Raw genomic sequence first — 22792 nt, 5'->3', positions numbered from 1 at the left:
GCCACCAAAGAGCAATGGTGGAAGGAAAGTGGCGCATCAGAGTACAGTCAAGTTGAACCGTTTATGGCATTACAAAAGTTCCTTCTCGTAAGTTGCGCCACTAAAAACAGAGTTAACACGTGCAACTACATTGTAATTGTAGTGTGGCACTAGCTGTGACGACTCCTTTTTTGTGTGTTTGAACCCAGCTTTAATATGAGTGATACATAATTCCCAGCATTCAACTATTGTTGCCAACGTCATCGCACAAAGATATAAATTTAGCTATTTTCGACTCTTTTGCGAGAGTGTTTTGTTATTATCATTGATAGTTGGCGATCCTGGTTGGTTGTCGACAGTTGACCTTGACATATTACTGTGACAGATTTTGTTGTGGTAAACACTTTGACGGTTACTTGTTGTTATTGTAATTCAGTCTTTGGCTGGCGATGTAGCTATTAGAGTAGTGGCGTTGTATTTACATTTGATTGTGTATAATATTTTCGAATTTTAGTACATGCATTGCTTCTAATGACTTTAGCCTCGAGCACAAAAAGTGTGAGTGTCATTCTTTCTTAGATGGATGATAATCCTTGTACGTCAATTGTAGGTTAAGAACTTCGCAAAAGGGAATCCATGCGCATTTTTGTGTCGGTGCAGTCGCATAATCTTAAGACACTGAAGATACCATACGAATTTTTCCCACTATAACAAAAAAGTTTTCTTATAAAGGTGCCACTTCACAAAGCGACTGTTACTCGTTGTTCAGATTCATATATTTATATGTTTGGTTATTTCTTTTGGGGATGTGGAAAGTAAGCAGAAGTGATAAAGTAGTAGCGTACCTTTTTCTACTGTTTTTCGTTAATATTTGTCAAAGGATGAAAAGAATCGTTTTCGATGGAACTCTTTTTGTGTGAAGATTGTTTTTTCACAATTTTCTCTGATTTCAGAAGAAATATCTTACGATTAAGTTTTGTCGTGATTACAAGTATGGTACTATAGAAGCAGGGTGTGTCGCTTGAATTAGTGGAAATTGAGGCTGCTGCGGATGAACAGCTAATTGAGTTCAAGTTTCCTTTAAAGTTGGTAGGTATGTTACCTATGACTTTCTTTAACTTACCATCCTAAATCATCGTGACTCATAGTTACACAGCTGAATGTTTATCTAAATAAGTGAATATATTTTGAATCCAGAGCAATAAATTTCATTATAGGATAAATCCTTTAAGCTACTCCAAAATAGTCCTACTTCAAAAATTTGTTCATTGGTTCAAAAATTCCTTCAAAATAGTTATAAAATAGACAGGAATTATTGAGTGCACAGTTTATTTTGAAAGTATGGTGCGGATATTTGGCCCTGAGATGACCATAACGGAAAATTAATTTGTATGTTGTCTATGCATTTTATTGCACTTTTCGAATGTTACACTATATAGTATTTGGTGTTTGGCACTGTGTGGTGAAAAATGAAGGTGTAAAAAAATACGACACAAACAATACAGACATGGCAACTGTTTTGTCAGTATTTAATCGCCAATGACTCAACTACGACGTTGGTGAAATAATGAGAGAAGGAGATTACAGAAGTGTCCGATTCCACCCGTCTACTTTGACCCATGATGTCACCAATATGGCGTTCCCTCTACCAGGTTGCACAGTGAAAGAACACGTCTTTTCAAATTTCCGAATCTTTTGTCCAGACCCACGGCAGTCATCAGACCAACACCTTTTTTGAAACTCTTCAGTGTCCGGAACTACTGCAGAGTGATGTGTGCACAGTCATCATTCTTGTAATACAGCTTTACAAGCAGAGCGTGAGCCTGCATTGAGACAGTCGTGGCAAATGCTGCAAACGCAAAAGGAGAAAAAGCAATGTACCTGGCATGTTTATACCAACTTCAATGTGTCCTGCGCATGACAGGTGCATTTAGGTATTCTGATACATACAGTGACATCTATTGATCAATTTCCACACTATTTTTTTTTTCTTCTGCCATACATTTCCCCCCTTCTCCGATAATATTTTGTTGGAATTTGATGTTGTTCTGGCCAGTGGTGTTAGTTCTACAGTGCTTGAAAGTTTAACTTTAATTACAAAATCACCCTGTATATTTAAGGTACAACTGGTGTCCAGTTGTATAGACATCCTTGCTACATTCAGCTGGTTCTAAAGTTCATGTATGGTGGCTGGCATTCAGTCACAGTGCCTCATCCATCATTTCATCATATCCCTCACGTTGTCAGTTGGCAACATGTCTGGTGATCAGGCAGGCCAGAGCAAGAGGCTTACATTGTGTGACATCAAGAAGGCACGTTTCATGCAACAATATGTGATCGTGCATTGTGTTGCTGAAAAATGACATCTGGGGTGTTGTGCAGAAAGGATTTGGCTACGGGTTGCAGGATGTCATTCACGTAGGTCACACCAGTCACACCAACTGTGACTTTGGTTGTAACCAATAGCAACCCACACCATATGGCCTTGACTTGGCACTGTATGTCCTGCGCAAATGCAGTCACTGTTACGCTGTTCCCTGTCTGGGGGGAACCAAAATGCGGCCATCGTTTTCAAACAAACAGAATCTGGATTCATCTGAAAACACTGTCTGTTGCTATTCCTGTTCCCATTGATGTCATTCCATACATCATTGCTATCTAGCATGCTGCTACACATTCGTCAAAAGTTGGCGAAGAAGTGGACGACGCCAATGTAATTCATGCCTTAATAAATGGTGACAGACTGTCACCTCTTATAGTATACAATGTGTTACACTGTTCCACTGTTATGTCAGAGCCAAGGATGATGCGGATCTATCCTGCAGTGCTAGTCGGAGGAGGTGTCGATCTTCTCGGGTAGTAGTCTGGGTGATGCAACCTGACCCATCTCGTCATGTTCTGCAGATTTCTTTGAATGATTCTGCACACACCCATTCACTGCCAAAACACTTCGCCCCACACAAACAGCAATTTCTCAGGTGGTTGCATCACATTCTCTCATGCCAGTAATGCACTCTCTTTCAAAACCTCTTATTTGATGGTACAGTTTGTGCATACATCTGCGAGGCATCCTGCACATCTGCTCAAGTCACACTGATCCATTATGTGTGGTTTATAGCAACAACAAGAGCGACAGGCACATTTTACCCATAGGTAATACCGCACCAGGATATCGATGTTGACGTTGCACCCACAGGTGATGTGGTTCAAATGCTAATCATTTCTGCACAGTGTACTGATGTAAAAGTTCTGTGAATGTGACCGCCCTGTGTCTATTCGTTCAGGGTGTTCTGTTTTTTTTTTCTGAACATGAATGTGCATCTACACACACAACACACACACCTGCAGGTACGGGACTTAGAATAGGCCTGAGGTATTCCTACCTGTTGTGACTAAAAGGAGTCTCACACTTTTCGGCCCTATGAGTTAAGGTCCCATTCTATGGTTTGACCTGCCACTTTCAAAATTCTACAGTAGTTCAGACCATATGAGGAAGGACGCCTTACATGGTGCACAAGTTATCCATAGTGCCCTTAGATTCTATTCCCTGAATCTCTTATCGTGGCTGTGCATCTCCACCTGCAATTCAACTATTTGGGCAAGGACACTTTCCGGGGTATTTCATCTTCTTCTGTTGTCTCTCGGCCTCCTTCGCCCCCATGACAATATTGGATTTCTCTGTGCCCAATATCCAGCACAGTAGCCAGTCCGTTGTGGTGGCGCTGTCATGTACCCATTTAGTGGCAGCCCCTTGACAACACAGGGATCGCACTGCTGGTGCCTGAGCTGTAAACTCCCCACATATGCCAAGGAGTAGATGCCTGTCTTCCTGGGGCATCAGGACTCCCAGCAGCGCCATGATGCCAGTTGGCCTTTGATGTGGTTAGGTGGTGCCGATGGGGAGAGCCCCTGATCGGAGTGGGTGGCATCAGGGCAGATGACCCGCAATGAAGTGGATTAAGTCATCTCTTTCTGGTGACCGTACTGCACCAGCAGTCTCTAAGAAGGGCAAGACTGAATACAATGCCGACATGTGTGACCCTAAATTGTTTCCCTCCCTCGCTACACCATGGGAGGAATGTAGGGCTACAGAACGGAGAGAGCCATATTCACCTTGGTTTTTAGTCTGTAGCAGAACTGATGGGGACTCCTTTCTACCTACGAAGACTCAATTTTTCATTGAACACCTTGAGGATAAGTTTGGAGAAGTGACAGCGCTGTCCAAGACGCAAAACGGCACAGTCTTAATTCAGACAGCATCCCCAGCCCAATCCCGAGCGTTACTCGCCTGTGACAAGCTGCGTGATATTCCTGTTTCCATCATTCCCCATAAGAGCACAACATTGTTCAGGGGATCATTTTCCATCGCGACCTCCTATTGCAGTCCGACAATGAGCTCTGTGCCAATTTAGAACGGTCAGGCCTTCATTTCATTTGGCATGTTTACAGGGAACCCAAAGACAACAGGGTTGCTACCGGTGCCTTCATCTTGACCTTTGAGGGTGATTCATTGCCGAAAAGGTCAGGGTGATGGTTTACCACTGTGATGTTAAACCATACATCCCTCCCCTATGCGGTGCTTTAAGTGCTGGAAGTTCAGGCACATGTCTTCGTGCTGCACTTCCAGCGCCACATGTTGAGATTGTGGACGTCCACTGCACCCAGATACTTAATGTGCCACACCTCCCACTTGCATCACCTGTAGAGAACACCACTCCCCTTGCTCGCCATACTGCCCAGTACTCCAAACGGAGTACAAGATCCTGGACTGGTTGACCTACACAGAGGCTAAACGTATTTGAAAGATTACACTCCATTCGGTTGATGTCGACATATGCTGCAGCTACATCGTCATCACCATCCCAAGTGCCAGTGGTTCCTCACTCTGTGCCAATAACAGTGGGCCCTCCCAGCCACCAGAATACATCCGCTCCCTTAGTGGTAGGGGGCAAATCTTCGTCTGTTGCTCCCAAAGCACCTACTTCGGGAGCAAGGGGCCCCCCTTCCCCCCAAACGCAGGGGACATCGGTCCCCTCCCCCCTGCCAGAGAAGCAACAGCCTCCTCTGGCTCCTCTCTCCCAAGGTCTCCACCAGTGCCATGTCAGACACTTTCCAGTGGCTAAAGGAGCCAAAAGCTGCTGGAAGAAGAGCTTCACAGTCTTCCTCCATGCCTGAAGCTGCTTCAGAGAAATCTTCCCAGCAAGCCCCTAAAGAGAAGCGAGAGAACAAGCAAACTAAGAAGTAGTCTGCTAAAAAACAGGGTCCTCTGTTGGCCCCAACACCACCACCACCACTACTCCCTATTAATTCTTCATCTGAGATCTTAGCATCCACTGTGGACCTGGATCTCACTGATGCCTCATCCACCATACAAATTGCTACAAATACGCAATTGGTGGCAGCAGATGACCTTGAGGCATAACCTGCCTCCTTGCGCGCTTCATGCCTTCCCAGCCTCACCATAATGTCATCCTCCAGTGGAATTGTGGTGGTTTTTTTCCACTACCTGGCTGAGCTATGGCAACTCCTTAAGCTTTACACCTGCTTTCTGTATTGCCCTTCAGGAAACCTGGTATCTGGAAATGCAGACCTCTGCCCTCCACAGCTATAGAGGGTATTACAAGAACTGTAGTGACTATAATAGAGTGTCAGGTGGAGTTTGTGTCTATGTCCAGTATGCAGTGAACCTGTGCCCCTTCAAAACCCTCTTGAAGCTATAGCTGTCAGGATAAGGACAACACAGGAAATAACTGTCTGCAATCTTCCTCCAGATGGTGCAGTACCCCTGAACACATTGGCTGCACTGATTCATCAACTTCCTAAACCTTGTCTACTTTTGGGAAATTTTAATGCCCATAACCTCTTGCGGGGTGGCACCGTGCTTACTAGCTGAGGCAGAGATGTCAGAAATTTACTATCACAACTCGACCTCTGCCTCTTAAATACAGGTGCCCTCACATGTTTCAGTGTGGCACATGGCACATATTTGGCCATTGATCTCACCTTTTGCAGTCCTGGCCTTCTCCCATTCACCCACTGGGGAGCTCATGACGACCTGTGTGGTAGTGACCACTTCGCAATCTTCATGTCACTGGCCTGGCGTCAGGCCCATGGACACCTGCCCAGATGGGCTTTAAACACGGCAGACTGGGAAGCCTTCACCTCTGTTGTCACTGTTGAATCTCCCCCACATGGTAACATCAATAAGGTGGTTGATCAGGTAACTGCAACGATCGTTTCTGTGGCGGAAAACACTATCCCTCGTCCTTTAGTGTGCTCCCGGCGAAAGACAGTTCCTTGGTGGACACTGGAAGTCGCTGACGCAACGACGGAGCATCGGCGAGCTCTACAGTGGCATAAGCAACACCCTTCCCTGGAGCACCTCATAGCCTTTAAACAGCTCCATGCCCGCATTCGCCAGCTTATCAAATGAAGTAAAAAGGAGTGTTGAAAGAGATATGTCTTGACCATTGGGTGCCATACATCACCTTACCAAGTCTGGGCAAAGATCAAACGAGTTTTTGGGTACCAGACCCCAACAGGTGTTCCTGATGTTAACATAAATGGCATGTTATCTACTGACGCAAACGTGATTGATGACCACTATGCTCGCACGTCTGTGTCGGAGAATTACCCCCCCCCCCCCCCCCCCCCCCAGCCTTTCCCACTCTCAAACGGTGGCTGGAAGGGAAAGTCCTCTCGTTAACTACACGCCACAGTGAACCCTTTAATGCCCCATTTACAGAGTGGGAATTCCTCAGTACCCTTGCACATTGACCCCACACAGCTCCTGGGCCAGATCGGATCCACAGCCATATGATTAAACATCTCTCATCTGACTACAAGTGACATCTCCTCATGATCTTCAACTGGATCTGGTGCAATGGCGTCTTTCCATGTGGGAGAGCACCATCATACCAGTACTCAAACCCAGCAAAAACCCGCTTGATGTGGATAGCTATCAGCCTCATCAACATTCTTTGTAAGCTGTTGGAATGTGTGGTGTGTCGACGGTTGGGTTGGATCCTGGAGTCACATGGCCTTGTGGCTCCGTGCCAGGGCAGTTTCCGTCTGGGTCGCTCTACCACTGATAATGTTGTGTCCCTCGAGTCTGCCATCAGAACAGTATTTTCCAGACCCCAACACCTTGTTGCCATCTTTTTTAATTTAGGAAAAGTATATGATACCACCTGGTGACATCATATCCTTGCCACATTATATGGGTGGGGTCTCCGAGGCCCACTCCCAATTTTTATCCAGAATTTCCTGTCACTTCATACTTTCTGTGTCAAAGTTGATGCCTCCCATAGTTCCCTCCATTTCCAGGAGAGTGGGGTCTCACAGGGCTCTGTATTGAGTGTGTCACTATTTTTGGTGGCCATTAATGGTCTAGCAGCAGCTGTTGGGCCCTCCGTCTCACCTTCTCTGTATGCAGACAACTTCTGCATTTTGTACTGCTCCATCAGTACTGATGTTGCTGAGCGGCACCTACAGGGAGCCATCCACAAGGTGCAGTCATGAGCTCTAGCCCACGGCTTCCAGTTTTCAGCCACAGAGCCGTGTGTTATGCTCTTCTGTTTGCGTTGTGCTGTTCATCCAGAACCAGAACTTTACCTTACTGACAATCCCCTCACTATAGCGGAGACATATCAATTTTTAGGACTAGTTTTCAGCGTCCGATTGACTTGGCTTTCTCACCTTCGTCAGCTTAAGCAGAAGTGCTGGCAGCACCTCAATGCCTTCCGCTGCCTGAGCAACACCAACTGGGGTACAGATCGCTCTACACTGCTGCAGCTCTACAGCAATCCCGCCTTGACTATGGGAGTCTGGTGTATGGTTTGGTGGCACCATCAGTTTTGCGTTTACTTGACCCAGTGCACTACCGTTGCGTTCGACTAGCGACGGGAGCTTTTAGGACAAGTTCTGTGACCAGCATCCTGGCGGAGGCCGGAGTCCCTCCATTACAGGTCAGGCATGCACAACTGCTCACCAGTTACGTTGCACACACTCATAGTTCTCCTGCACATCTGAATTACCATCTTTTCCCACCCACGGCGGTTCATCTCCCACATCGGCAGCCCAGGTCAGAGCTTACAATTGCAGTTCATGTCCAATCCCTTCTATCTGAACTGGAGTCCTTGCCTTTACCACCTATACTTAAGGTCCATTTGTGTTCACCGCCATGGTGTACACCTAGGCCAGGGCTTTGCCTGGACCTTTCACATTTCACATGGCCCAAAGGACTCAGTTCACCCTGTGTCTCACCACTGTCACTTTCTCTCGATTCTTGACATGTACCGAGGCCATGAAGTGGTTTACACCGACGGCTCGATGGCTGATGGTCATGTCGGCTTTACGTATGTCCACGAAGGACATATTGAACAGCATTCCTTGCCCAATGGCTGCAGTGTTTTCACTGCAGAGCTGGTGGCTATATCTCGTGCTCTTGAGCACATCCGTTCATGCCCTGGGGAGTCGTTTCTTCTGTGTACTGACTCCTCGAGCAGCCTACAAGCTATCAACGAGTGCTACACTCGTCGTCCTTTCGTAGCGACCATCCAGGAGTCCATCTATGTCTTGGAATGGTCCAGTCATTCAGTAGTGTTTGTGTGGGCCCCAGGACACATCGGAACCCGAGGCAACGAATTTGTTGACAGGCTGGCCAAACAGACTACACAGAAACTGCTTCTGGAGATCGGGTGCCAATAACTGACCTGCATTCGTTTTTACGGTGCCAGGTTTTTCAGCTTTGGGAGACTGAATGGCATAGTCTCAGTATGCACAACAAACTCTGTGCCATTAAGGAGGCTATGAATGTGTAGCAGTCCTCCATGCAGGCCTCTCGCAGGGACTCTGTGGTTCTCTACTGGCTCTGCATTGGCCACACTTGGGTGACCCACGGCTACCTCATGCACTGTGAAGACCCACCTCAGTGTCGATGCGGCGTCCGGCTGACATTGGCCCATATTCTGGTACACTGTCTCACTTTGACTGCCCTGCGACAAAATCTTTGATTACCAGGCTCGTTGCCGCTAATTTTATCTGACAGTGCCTCTTCAGCTGATTTAGTTCTACGTTTTATTCATAAGGGTGTTTTATCATTTGATCTAAGTTTTAGTGCATGTCGTTTGTCCCTCTATGTCCTCCACCCTATTGCTTTTAGTGTGGAGGTTTTAATATGTTGCAGAGTGGCTGGCTTCTCCTTTTTATTCTCACGGCCAACCAACCATCTGTTTTGTCATTTTAATCTCTTCTACCTCTTTCTTGCATTTCTGTGGTTTTCTTCTCCCCTTTTGTCCATTTAAGTGTTTGTTGCCCTTCCTTCGTTCTTGTGGTTTTTCCTTTCTCTCCGTTTTGTATTGTCAAACTCGCTTGTTTTATTCTCATCATTGTGGCAATGTTTTATTCAGCACAAGGGACCGATGAACTAGCAGTTCGGTCCCTTCACCCCTCTTTTGAACCAACCAACCAAAAACAAACACACACACACACACACACACACACACACACACACACACACACACACACACACACAGGGCTTGCCACTCTTTGGCGGGTTCATGCTTGCCTACCACAGGGCCCCAGCCTTTGCAGTGTTTTTTTCCCTTCCATGCTGCATGTCTATTCTCTTGCTATTCTTTTTCTCCTCACTTGGGGAACATGTCTGGGATGTTATTGGGAATGTTCTGCATTCTGTTGCCGACGTAAGAACTGTCTCACATTTGTTTTTTACTCCCTGTTCCTTTCTTTGTTTCCCTTCTCCTATCGTTCCTGTGCTTCAGCATTTGAGGTTCCTCTTTTTCTTCTTCCTGCCTCTGCGCTCCTGAAGGCTAGCCCATGCGTCTGACACATAACAGGTGACTGGATAATGCTCAGTTCCTATCCCTTGGTTGACAGGTAGGGTTTGCATGTACCCCCTGGCACACACCAGGCCCGGGGAAGTGTGATTGCCTGAGCTGTAACCTTCCCAAATTGCCAATTGGTCCCTCTGTCAGGTGTTTGGAAGGTGTGACGTGAGGTGTGAACAATCACCTAAGGCAGGTGTGCCCCCTAGTGAAAGGGGGCCCCAGTTGGAAGGAGTAAACCATCAGAGACCCTGGCATTCATGGGGGATTTCTTCATGATGAGTCAATCATCTTCCCACTCAGTGTCTACAAAATGTAAATGTAATGTGCCTAATGATTTAAAGACCCTTCCTGCTGCACCACGGTTCCTCACGGCCTCACGTTCTGATGACTGTCAGTCCTTCGTAATGGTAAATCCCTTTATTATTCAGAAAGGTGTTGATGCAATTGCTGGCCTGGGAAATCCTGCTCTCATTTACAGAATGGCACTTTGCTTTTGGAGACTACTTCTGATTCTCAAGCACAACAGCTGCTTGTTGACAATTCTCCACAGTTACCCTGTTCATGCCAAGGCCCATAGAACTTTGAATTCTTCCCGTGGTGTAATTTACACCAGGCTACTCGACCGTCTAACCGAGGCCAAAATCCAGTCTTACCTCTCTGATCAGGGTGTTATTGCTGTCCATCGTGTAATGAAAAAGGTAGATTCCTCGTTAGTGCCCACCATCACACTCTTTCTCACTTTCGATAAGAGTGGTGCTTCCATGCAAGATCAAAGCAGGCTATGAAATTATCTCAGTCCGCCTGTACATTCTGAACCCAATGTGCTGCTACCAGTGTCATCATTTCAACCGCACTAGAACATCTTGTTGACACCCAGCCAAATGTGTCACCTGTGGAAGGGATGCGCACAAGGGTGATTGTCCATCTCCTTCTCCACACTGTCTCAACTGCAATGGTGGCCATGCCTCCTTGTCTCGGATTGTCCCATGTATCTTGATGAGTGGTCTGTTCAAGAGATCCAGGTAAAGGAAGAAGTGCCTTAGACAGTGCTCGCAAGTTACTGGCTGGTCGCAAACCCTGCGTTCTCCCATCTGGTACCTATAGTTCTGTTCTTGTTACCCCTTGCTCCATGAAGGACATGGCCATGCAGACATGTGACCTCCAATTTAGCTCTGAGGTTGTGAAATTGCCCAGTGTCATCATAACATCGGCAACCCCCATCCAGCTGTGCAACAAGCCATCAAACTCTCGCCTCGAGGGGTGAAGCCACCAGCTACACAACCGGTAGGCCGGAAAGGGCAGAAGGAGTACTCCTGTGAAGTCCACCAAAGGCAAAAGGTCACCCCAGGGGGCACACCACTCTTTGGCAAGTTCGTGCTTGGTTATCACGGGGCCCCAGCCTTTGCAGCACATTTTCCCTTGCAAGCTGCGTGTCTATCCCCTAGCTATTATTTTTCCCTTCCCTTGGCCCGGGTCGACAGGTAGGGTTCGCACGTACCCCCTGGTACAGGCCAGGCCCAGGGATGGGCGATTGCCTGAGCTGTAACCTTTCCTGATTGCCCATTGGTCTCTCTGTCAGGTGTTCGGGAGGTGTGACCTGAGGTGTGAACAATCGCCTAAGGTGGGTGTGCCCCCTTGTGTAGGGAGCCCCCAGTTGGAAGGAGCACGCCATCAGAGACGCTGGCAATCATGGGGGGACTTCCTTGCGATGAGTCACTCATCCTCTCCATCGATGTCAACGGAACAAAAACGTAATGAGGCTACTGATTTGAAGACCCTTCCCGCTGCACTGTGGTGTCTTGTGGTATCACATAATGAAGATGGTCAGTCCTTCACCACATTCAGTCCGTTCATTATTCAGAAAGGTGTTGATACCATTGCTGGCCCTGTGAAATCCTGCTCTCGTTTATGGAATGGCACTTTGCTTTTGGAGACGGCTTCTGATGCTCAAGCACAACTACAACTTGCTGCCTCGCTTCTCCACGGCTACCCTGTTCGTGTTGAGGCACATAGAACTTTGAATTCTTCCCATGGTATAATTTACACCAGGCTGCTTGATGGTCTAACCAAGGCTGAAATACAGTCTTACCTCTCTGATCAGGGTGTCATTGCCGTTCGTCGTGTCGATTCCTCCTCGGTGGCCACCCCCACTCTTTTCCTCACCTTTGATAGAGTGGTACTGCCGTCCAAGATTAAAGCAGGCTACAAAATCATCACAGTCCAGCCGTACATTCCGAATCTGATGCGCTGTTACCAGTGACATTGGTTCAATCGCACTAGAATGTCGTGTCAACACCCAGCCCATTGTGTAACCTGTGGCAGGGATGCACACAAGAGTGAATGTCCGCCTCCTTCTGCCCGCTGTATCAACTGCAATGGCGGCCACGCCACCTCCTCTTGGGATTGTCCTTTGTATCTAAATGAGTGGGCTGTTCAAGAGATTCGGGTAAAGGAAAAAGTGCCTTACCCAGTAGCTTGCAAGTTACTGGCTAGTCGCAAACCCTGTGTTCTCCCGTCTGGCACTGGCACTTATAGTTCAGTACTTGTTACCCCTCGCTCCATGAAGGACATGGCTGTGCAGTCATGTGACCTCAAATTTGGCTCTGAGGTTGTGAAGTCACCCAGTGTCAAGGTAGCATCACTGTCCCCCCATCATGCTTTGCAACAAACTGTCAAACTCTCAGCTCAAGGGGTGAAGCTACCCACTACACAACCACAGGCAAGAAAGGCCCGAAGGAGTACTCCCGAGATGAGTTCGTCCGTCCCTTCAGCCAAACACCACCCCCAAGTCTTCCTCTAAGTAGAAGGGCTAAAGAAGTCCGCTAAAGACAAACGGTCTTCCCCTTCACCACCTCGAAGATCCTGCTCGACGGTGTCGCCACGTGGTCACTTAGCCCGGTCGGCCTGTCTCACCGGTGCACAACACCAAGCATTTTTCGGCATTGGACTCCACCGGCTTGACCGCACAAGCCTGCCGATGCTTGTGTGGACCCCTTGGAGCAGAATCCTGCTGCTTCTGTGCCGTGTAGTAGCGAATCTCCACCGGCTGTCCCTCGGCAGACACTGAGTTGACACCCCTACATGGCTTCCTCCTCATGACTGTCCTCCAGTGGAACGTTCACGGGCCTCGGCCCCACAAAGAGAATTTACAGTTGCTTTTAGCATTGCAGTGTGCCCTTGTACTCTGCCTTCAGGAAACAAAATTGCACCCTCGTGACCACTGTGAGCTTTTCACATTTCTTACTGATTCGTTTTGACCTTCCCTCTGAGGTTGGCATTCCATCTCATGGGGGCGTTATGCTGCTCATAAAGGATGACATTCATAGTCAGCCCATCTCTCTGATTACCAATCTTCAAGATGTTGCCGTTCGCCTTTTCCTTCCCCACCTGACTTTCTCCCTCTGTACCATTTATGTCTCTCCATCCTTCGATGTCACCAGGGCCAACTTCCTTCAGCTTATTGGGCAGCTACCTCCACCGTTTTTGCTACTTGGTGACTTTAATGCGCATCATCCCCTTTGGGGTTCTCCCAGGACCTGTCAGAGAGGTGCCCTCTGGGCCGACATTCTTAACCAGCTCAACCTCTTCTGCCTTAACACTGATGCACCCACTTTCCTTTCTGCCTCCTCGCATTTTTAACTACCACTCTACGCTGGGAAACTGCATTCATTATAAACAGTGTCGTCAAGTTCTTCGGGATAGCAAAAGAGCTAGCTGGATTTCGTTCACTAGTTCTTTTAACAGTTCCACACCTTACACTGTTGTGTGGGCCAATCTCTGACGACTCTCTGGAACCAAGCTCCATTCCCCCATTTCCCGCCTGACAGTAGGTGCCGATGTCATCGTGGATCCTGTTGCTATCTCCATCACCTTGGGCCGCCATTTTGCAGAAGTTTCGAGCTCTTCCCACTATCACTCTGCCTTTATCCATAGGAAATGAGTGGAGGAGGCTCGGGTGATACCCTTCTCTTCTCCGAATCGTGGGTGCTATAATGCCGCCTTCACTAGGGAGATAGATCATGCTCTCAGTTTGTCCTGGTCCTCCGCCCCAGGACCAGACGCTATCCGCATTCAAATGTTGCAGCACCTCTCTCTTGCGGGCAAGCACTTCCTGCTTAACACATACAACCGCTTCTGGGCTGAGGGCACATTTCCTGGATGCTGGCGTGAAGCCACAGTCATACCCATACCTAAGACCGGTAAGGACAAAAACCTTCCTTCTAGCTACCGTCCCATCTCTCTTACCAGCTGCATTTGCAAGGTGATGGAACATATGATTCATGCCCGGCTGGTGTAGTGTCTTGAATCTCACCATTTACTCATGAATGCACAGTGTGGAATTTGAGTGCAATATTCTGCAGTTGACTGTCTTGTTACTGTTTCTCCAGAAATCCCAGACTGTGGCTGTGTTTTTCAATTTGGAGAAGGCCTATGATATCTGTTGGAGAACTGGTATCCTCCGTACTCTTTACACATGGGGTTTCTGTGGGCGGCTGCCCTGTTTCCTTCAGGCATTTTTAAAGGACCGAGATTTCATGGGGCGTGTGGGTTTCTACCTTGTCACACATCTTTATCCAGGAAAACGGTGTGCCTCAAGGTTCCGTCCTGAGCGTCGTCCTCATTGCTATCACCATTAACCCTATAATGGCCTGTCTTCTGCCAGACATCTCATGTTCCCTTTTTGTTGACAGTTTTGCCATCTGTTGCAGTTCTCCACAGACCTGTCTCATTGAGCGATGTCTTGATCACCTTTACTCCTGGGGCGTCAATAATGGCTTTCGCTTTTCCACTGACAAAACCATCTGTACAAATTTCTGGCAGTGCAAATGGTTTCTCTCACCATCTTTACATCTTGAGCCTGTTGCCCTTCCGTTCATTGAATCTGTGAAATTCTTGGGGCTCATGCTTGATAGGAGACACTCTTGGTCGTCCCATGTGTCTTACCTGGCAGCCACTGTACTCGGTTCCTCAGTGTCCTGTGTGTCCTCAGTGGTACTTCCTCAGGTGCTGATCAAACCACCCTCCTTCCAGTGCCTTGTCCATTCGAACTCAACTTTAGGTGCTTTGTTTATGCGTTTGCACTGTATCCTTCTTACGTAATCTCAACCCTGTCCACCATTGTGGCATCCGTTTGGCCACGGGCACCTTTTACACTAGACTGGTTGAGAGTTTGTGAGCTGAAGCTGCTGAACTACCACTGTCCTACTGCCGTGACTTTCTCCTCAGCAGGTATGCATGCCATTTGCCTGCCATGTGTGGCCACCGATCCTATGCCTTCTTCTTCAATGATTCCTTTGATCGCTGGTATGGGGCGCATCCCTCTTCTCTGTTATCTCCTGGAGTCCGCTTTTGGCACTTGCTATGGTGGTTTAACTTCACACTACCTGCAACTTTCCTGGTGGGTGTGAACCCTTCACCACCTTGGCTTCATGAAGCAGCCCGTGTTAATTTTGGCCTTCATTCGCTTCATAAGGACGCTACTCCAGCCTCGGTCTATCACCTTCAGTTTCATGACCTTCACATGGAACTTCGCGATAGTGCCTTTGTATACACTGATGGCTGTTGGACTGACTGTGGAGTTGAGTGTGCTTTCGTCATTGGCACCCATGTCTTTCGATATCAGCTCCCAGCAAACGGCTCAGTATTTACATCTGAGTTTTTTACCCTGTATCAGGCCACGTAGTACATCCAGCGACACAGCCTTTTCAATTGTGTCCTCTGCTCAGACTCTCTCAGTGCCCTTCAAAGTCTATATGCGCTGTACACTGCCCATCCCTTAGTGCAGCGGGTCCAGGAAAACTGTCACTCTTGGTGGGAGCCAGTGTGATATTTCTGTGGATTCCTGGCCATGCCAGTCTGCAGGAAACAAGGCTGCTGATGCTGCTGTGAAGGCTGCAGTCCTCGTACATCAGCCCACGAGTTCTTATTCCCTCTCATGATCTCTGTGTTGCTGTCTATCAGGAGGTGATGCCCTTTGGCATTGCCAATGGTCCTTGCTTCATGGGAATAAGCTCTGGCTTATTAAACCTCTCCCAGTGGCTTAGACGACCTCCTCCCGGCCCTTTTTCCTTGTGCCTGTTTTTAAGTGTCCTCTATTATGTCTATTGGGACTGACGTATAGTTGTTTTTTAACTCCTCTCTGTCTTTGTGTTCTATAGTTTTGACTTGGGTGCGTATGACCCCAGTTGTTTTTTTTTTTGCACCGAAAAGCAAAACAAAACCTCACACACACACACACACACACACACACACACACACACACACACACACACACACACACAAAATGCTTACGTGTTTATACATACTCTGCAAGAGCTACTCTATTGTGTACATGCTGAGGGTACCGTGTACCACTACTAGTCATTCCCTTTACTGTCCAGTCACAAATGGAGTGAGAGTAAAGAAGACTATCTATGTCCCTCCATAGGAACCCTAATTTCTCTTATCTTTCTTAGTGGTCATTACATGAAATGTACATTGGCGGCAGTAGAACTTTTCTGCAGTCAGACACAAGGGTATATACAGAAGTACAGCACAGAAATGTAAAATGACAGCTATTATTCTCTACATACATAAATGAACTGACAGATAGGGTGAGCAGCAATCTGCAACTGTGTATAGGGGAAATTTCATTGTTGAGTGACTGTTGATTCAGGGTGACATTGACAGCTTTTCATTGTGGTATGATGAATGGCAGTTTGTACTAATTGTAGAAAAATGTAAGCTAGTGCAGGTGAGTTGGGAAACAGTCTTGTAATTTTTAATTATGGTATTAGTGACCAGAGTGGTGCTTGACAAAGGCACATCAATTAAATATTTAGGCATAACATTTCAAAGCAATATGAAATGAAAAGACACCATCGTAGGGAAGGCAAATTGTCAACTTCAGTTTATTGGGAGAGTTTTCGGAGAGTGTAGCTCATCTACAATGTAGACTGTATATAGAATACTTGTGCAACCAATTGCCAGCCGTTGTCGAGCGATTCTAGGCTCTTCAGTCCGGAACCGCACTGCTGCTACAGTCGCAGGTTCGAATCCTGTCTCAGGCATGGATGTGTGTGATGTCCTTAGGTTAGTTAGGTTTAAGTAGTTTCTAAGTCTAGGGGCCTGATGACCTCATATGTTAAGTATCATAGTGGTTAGAGACATTTTTTGCAACCAATTCATGAGTTCTGCTTGAGTGTTTGGGATTCCTAAAGGAAGACACCGAAGAAATTCAGATGCGTGCTGCTAGGTAAGTTACCAGTAAATTTGATCAATACATGAGTGTTACAGAGATGCTTTGTGAACTGAAATGGGAATCCTTCGGGGAAAACAACGTTCTTTTCACGAAAAGCTACTGAGAAAATTTATAGAACAGACAGATGGTTGTCATAGTTTGTAGTCAGCCAGGTGATAGGATATGGCAGCCAGTCAGAATCACTTAATTTTATAGTGTAGGTTATCAAAAAATATTTTACTATCCCCTCCTCCCACTCCAAATATGTTATGATTTCTGAAGAGGTGTTTAGGGTGGGACCTGAGAACACAGTTTAAATTGTTGCAAGTGGGACAAAATACCACCTAACTTCTTTTACGAACAAGTAGTGTAATTGGCTCCCCACATCCAACTCATGATATGTAGTATTTGTTTCCCATCTTTCATCATGCAAGCTGTTACCATCAGCGACAAACAGCAGAAGTGCTGCGGATACTGTAAGTGCGCTTTCACCCACAAAAGCACCAGAAGAATGCCATAATCAATAATTAATGAAATTTTACTTAGTATGTTTGTGATGTTTATGCCAAGATGTCTCAAATTTGCTGTGAGGCTTTAGACTGTTAGTAGTCAGTTGAATATGACTTCAGTTTGACTTTAGGATTTGATATAGTATCTAGTGATCTAACTGCAAGAGCCAATCTGTTGCAAGTCCTTTTACCACTAACCAATATTCCTCTTGGACTGGAAACTAAGTGTATTCACTCCTGTGGAACTGACTTGGCATTATAATTTGTATATACTTTCATGAATATAAAGCTCTCATAAATGTGTCTAATCAACGGGAAAGAATTCGTTTTTTTTTTTTTTTTTAACACTTTTTCATCCAGAAAAGCATCATACTGTATATCCTATTGCCCAAAATGAAATACAAAATTATGAAGTAGTGTAAACTAAATCTAAGTAAATACTTGACTAAGCCTGAACTGAAGAATTTCCTCATGGCTCACCCATGTTAATAGTGGAGTTCCTCAAAAAGTAAATAAATAAAAATAGAATAATAATAATTTAAATCATTCTCTGTGTTATATCAGTACATACTTAGCAACTTGTCATCTGCATAGTATTCATGTAAATTTTATTTAATATATTTTTAACTTTTATATTTAGTTCATGTACTGACCCATTCTATGACTTTGGAGCTTTGCTCCTCAGTTTGGTCCTATATAACTAGATAAGTCAAAATAAAAACAATTAAAAAAAAATAAAAGAAATGTAATAGCTACAGGAGAGAGAGAGAGAGAGAGAGAGAGAGAGAGAGAGAGAGAGAGAGAGCTTGCAGGTTTAGAGAGTAAATGAATGAGGTATTTCAATAATTTATGTTTATTATACATTGCATGTCCCTAACTGCAAACCCTCGTTTTCCTACTGTGGTTCAATATTTTCAAGTTATTGACGAGAAAATATCCACTAAAAATCCTGGTTTACTGTGGGGCAGTGTGCGATTTGCAGGGGGGGTTGGGGAAAGTGTTATCTAGTAGTTATTGTTGTTGTCTTCAGTCCAGAGACTGATTTGATGCAGCTCTCCATGCATGTAGTAGTTAAGCATTTCAAAAAGTTTAGAACTAAATCATCATTATCATGTTGTCATTGTTGCTTTTGTCTAAGGTGCGTCATCCGTTTACTTGCGAGCTTGTGAGGGAAGTAGTGTGGCAGTCATACCGCAGCAGTCGTACCGCAGAGTTGAGTGAGCTAGGGGCTGAAATTCCCACTCCGGGCTCTGACACAGGGTGGTGACCGGCCCGGTACCTGTGCGAACATTTACTGTTAGGCCACCTTTTGGCAACGGTATGGCACGGACTGACACTCCTGGGATGAAAGCACAAAGTAGTGCAAAGTGAGCAACGGTACTGGTCAGACGGGATCAGTCAGTCAGACCTCGCTAGCCATGAACCACGTGGGTGGAGTTTAACACAGGCTCCCCAGCATCGCGTACTCCAAATTAATTGGTGCTGTTCGTTTGTTGCCTCGCATCCTCCAAACACACGGCGATCTTCACACGTTCCTGCTTCAGTAGCTTCATTAGTGAGTTGAGTGCGTCCGAGCCTGTAAGAACTACGGAATTTCAGGATGTCATTCAAACAAAGCAAAATTTCTGATTTTCTTAAGAGCAGTGCATTACCTGATACGTGTACAAACTCTGACAGTCAGGATACTAACAGTGGTGCTAAAAGAGTTAAAATAGACCGTGAATGTAAAAAAGAAAATGGTAATGATGGTGCTAATACAGGGGAAGAGATTGAATCTCCGGTGACTGAAAACTGTAACACGTCTCAAGGTAGGAATGGGAGTAACAGTACTCTTGAGATTATAGTAGGAAATTGTGTTGCCTTTTCACGTTTTCAAAACTGGCAAAAGACTAAGCCTGGCTGTCCGTAAATGACAAAAACTTAGTAATATGCACGGTGTGTTCACAAGTTCGTGAACTTAAGGTGGAAAGCAGTGAACGTGTGTGTATCGATAACGCGTTTTTAGCTGGTGTTTCTGCTAATAACGCCAAAAAACTAAATGATAAAATCAGGGATCATGCAAAGTGCAAATCACACTTGAAGTGCATAGAAATCATGAGTATAAAAGAAAAGAAAAGTTTAGAAAAATGCGTCATTGAAGTGCAAAGTTGTGGGGAAAGCGGCATCAAGAAAAAGTAATCGCAAATGCTTCGTTGTTCGGATCTGCATATGTAATAGCTAAACAGAAATTATCATTCAAATCGTATCCTGCAGTAATCGAACTACAAAAGCTTAATGGTTTATCAGTCGGTAATATGCTTCATTCTGACCATGCATGCCGAAATATCATTACGTTTGTAGGAGAAGAAATGAAAAAGAATCTTGCTCACCTCCTTGTAGAATCGGGTACAAACTTAGTATCATGATGGAGGAAAGTACAACGGTTTCCAATAAAACTTGTTTAATAATATATATACATTTGTCCTTTGAGGGAGTTGCTTGCAATTATTTTTTTGACATTATTGAATTAGAAAGTGGGACAGGAGAATGCATTTTCAGCACACTGTTAGCAGCTCTTGAAAAGTATGGCATTACAAATGATGAACTAAAAAACCACTTTGTAGGTATCGCAACAGATGGTGTCTTAACAATGCTTGCACCTTACAGAGGCGTTGCCGCTCTACTGCGTAGTCATTTACATAAGGATTTAATTGTCGTTCATTGTATGAACCACAAAATGAAATTAGCTGTCCACGATGTTATGAATGATGTAGCAGATGTATACCATATACAGGTTTTTTTAGATTCCTTATATTCTGTGTTTTCTCGAAGTCCCAAAAATCAGAGACTACTACAAAGTGTTTCACAAGAATTATCCTCGCCGCTATTAAAACTAGGCCGTATTTTTCGCGTACGTTGCGTTGCTTCCTCATTTAATGTTGTTCAAGCTTTTCTTGAAAGTCACAGCTCTCTTGTTCATCTTTTTGAAAAACTGAGACATGATGGTTCCTGATCAACTCAGGAGAGATCTAAATTTGAAGGTTTACTAAAACATCTCACAAAGTGGCTTTTCTGATAGTACATACGCGTGAATAGTGAGTTTCAGCATTAACATCTATTTATAAATAACTGTTTAGCCATGGGTAACGCCACGGTAATTATACTAACCCCCTAAGACATCTCCCCCCACCCCTTTTGGCAAAAGCACAAATCGCACACTGCTGTGGGGTATCCATATATATATACTTTCATGCTTAAATTTGTGACTGTATGATGTCATAGTGCTGATAAATAGTCGGCTTGAACTAAAGAGTAGGTCAGGGTCAGCAGCAGGGTAGCACAGATAATACTCATAGTTTCGCAGTCCAACAGTTTCAGGTAGTCAATGGGATGATATTTTCACCTAACCAATGAGAGGCGAAACAATGAATTGTTTGTGTTGAAATAGAAACCACTCTCTTTTTTGTTGTCACAAATATTTTTCCAAATATGTCATGAATTATGACACATGACAACACTGAAATAATAGTTGGTGACCTAATTGCTCAGGTGTGGAAGGAACAGACCTTTAGACCAACATTGGGACTTTACAGCAAACAAATCATAAAAAAAGTGATACAGGAACAATACTTACATTATTTGCAGCATTGAGAGATATGGGTAGTGGGCTCAACACTGTTCCCACACGAAGACATTCCGAAAGGAACATGGTCTTCGCCAAGTGGAAATATAATAAATCAAACTGACAACTTGCTGATAGATGCAAGGCACAAGTCAGATCTGTTGGATATGAGGATCCATAGAGGCCCAAATGTAGATTTGGATCCTTTTCTGGTTTGGACATGAGTGAGGGCTAAGATCTCCAGTGCAGTGCAAGGAACATGAGCCAGTATGCTTAAATATTGTATAGCAGCTTTGTGTGGGAAGAGGAGAAAATGCCCCAGTAATGGAAAGGAAAAGTAATATGGCTCAGGTTCAGTAAGGGAGATCAGTTAAAATGTGGTAACTGTAGGTGGATCACATTACTTAAATTGGGGTATAAAGTACTCTTGAATGTGCTATTCAACTGTCTCCTCCCAACAATTGAGCGAGATACGGGGTCATATCAATATGGAGTATGACAGAGCTCATAATCCCGTCCCCTGTAAGCTGTTCCATATAGATCGGAGAAGCGATCACTATGGTGCGATTTGTTTTGGACCCATCCACTGTATTCCAATTTGGCAGTCTTTAATCCATGACATACCACCTTTTAGTGGTGTTTTGTTTTGATGAACAATGAATGTTGGGAAGAAAGATTCCGAGCTTTTCCGCTCTAATGTTTTAATCGTATGCCACCTGAAGAAGTGGCTTTAATCCCTTGGAACTGGTAGTGGTACAGTAATAAAGGACCAAAATACAGCTGAAGCAGTTATTAATACCCAAGATATCAGTATGGATTTCTCCCAGTGCAGATCACCTCTTTATAGACTTTAAAGCAGCATATGATAGTGTAGATAGAGAGCAAGTATAATGTGCTGTGGCTGAATTGGTAATCTCCAGAAAATTGGGAAAGTTGGTAAGAATGACAATGAACAAGACATGAAGTGGAATAAGAACTGGAAGAATGATGTCTGATAACTACACAGCGAAAATGGGGTATGGCAAGGAATGGTGAGAGATGCAAACATTTTCAGCAGGGAAATGATCTTCCATGAATTAGCGCAGACAATCTCTTGTGAGGATGACACATGAGAGCTTGCTACGAAGTATTTCCTCAGAATTTTTCATTTGAAAACTCCTATAGCTTGGTAAATTAAACAAACATTATTAACATTATACATCTTTATTCTTCATATCTACATATTTGCAGGCCTGTAACACTAAAGGACTCTGAATTGTAGTATTTAATATGGTAACATAACTATATTGTTGCGTGAGAAACAGCTCAGAAAACTGAAAGTATGAATTTGAAGAGTTCGTTCACAATGGAGCACTCTCTCCTTCAGCATGACAATGCTAGACCACACACGAGTGCTGTGACAGTCTGACACCTTAGGTTTGTTGTCATCGATTGTCCTCCACACAGTCCCTCCGTGGACCCATCTGATTTTCGGCTGTTTCCAGAACTTAAAGAATATCTTCAAAGACTTCACTTCGATAGCAATGAAGTAGGGCAATCAGCTGTGCGGTTGTGGCTCCATCAACAAAGTCAGTCATTCTTCAGTGATGGTATCAACAAACTGGTCTCTCATTGGGAGAAACATATTTGGCACCAT

At 45.1% G+C, this 22792-nt stretch overlaps 1 protein-coding gene across 3 annotated transcripts in view; it reads left to right on the top strand.

The window, feature by feature from the left end:
- Positions 1–350: 350 nt before the first annotated feature.
- Positions 351–22792, top strand: part of LOC126161343 (fibronectin type 3 and ankyrin repeat domains protein 1-like) — a 109520-nt gene continuing 87078 nt past the window's right edge. For all 3 annotated transcript variants that reach the window (XR_007534899.1, XM_049917108.1, XM_049917107.1), the window contains exon 1: positions 351–537. Coding sequence is in view for 2 of the 3 variants with exons in the window: in XM_049917108.1 (XP_049773065.1) it covers positions 511–537 (27 nt within the window). In the remaining variant the exon portion in view is untranslated. The remainder of the gene's footprint in view (positions 538–22792) is intronic.

This window comes from Schistocerca cancellata, chromosome 2 (assembly GCF_023864275.1).
Source record: "Schistocerca cancellata isolate TAMUIC-IGC-003103 chromosome 2, iqSchCanc2.1, whole genome shotgun sequence".
NCBI classification, from domain to species: Eukaryota; Metazoa; Arthropoda; class Insecta; order Orthoptera; family Acrididae; genus Schistocerca; species Schistocerca cancellata.
This window is presented reverse-complemented; position numbering and strand designations above follow the sequence as displayed.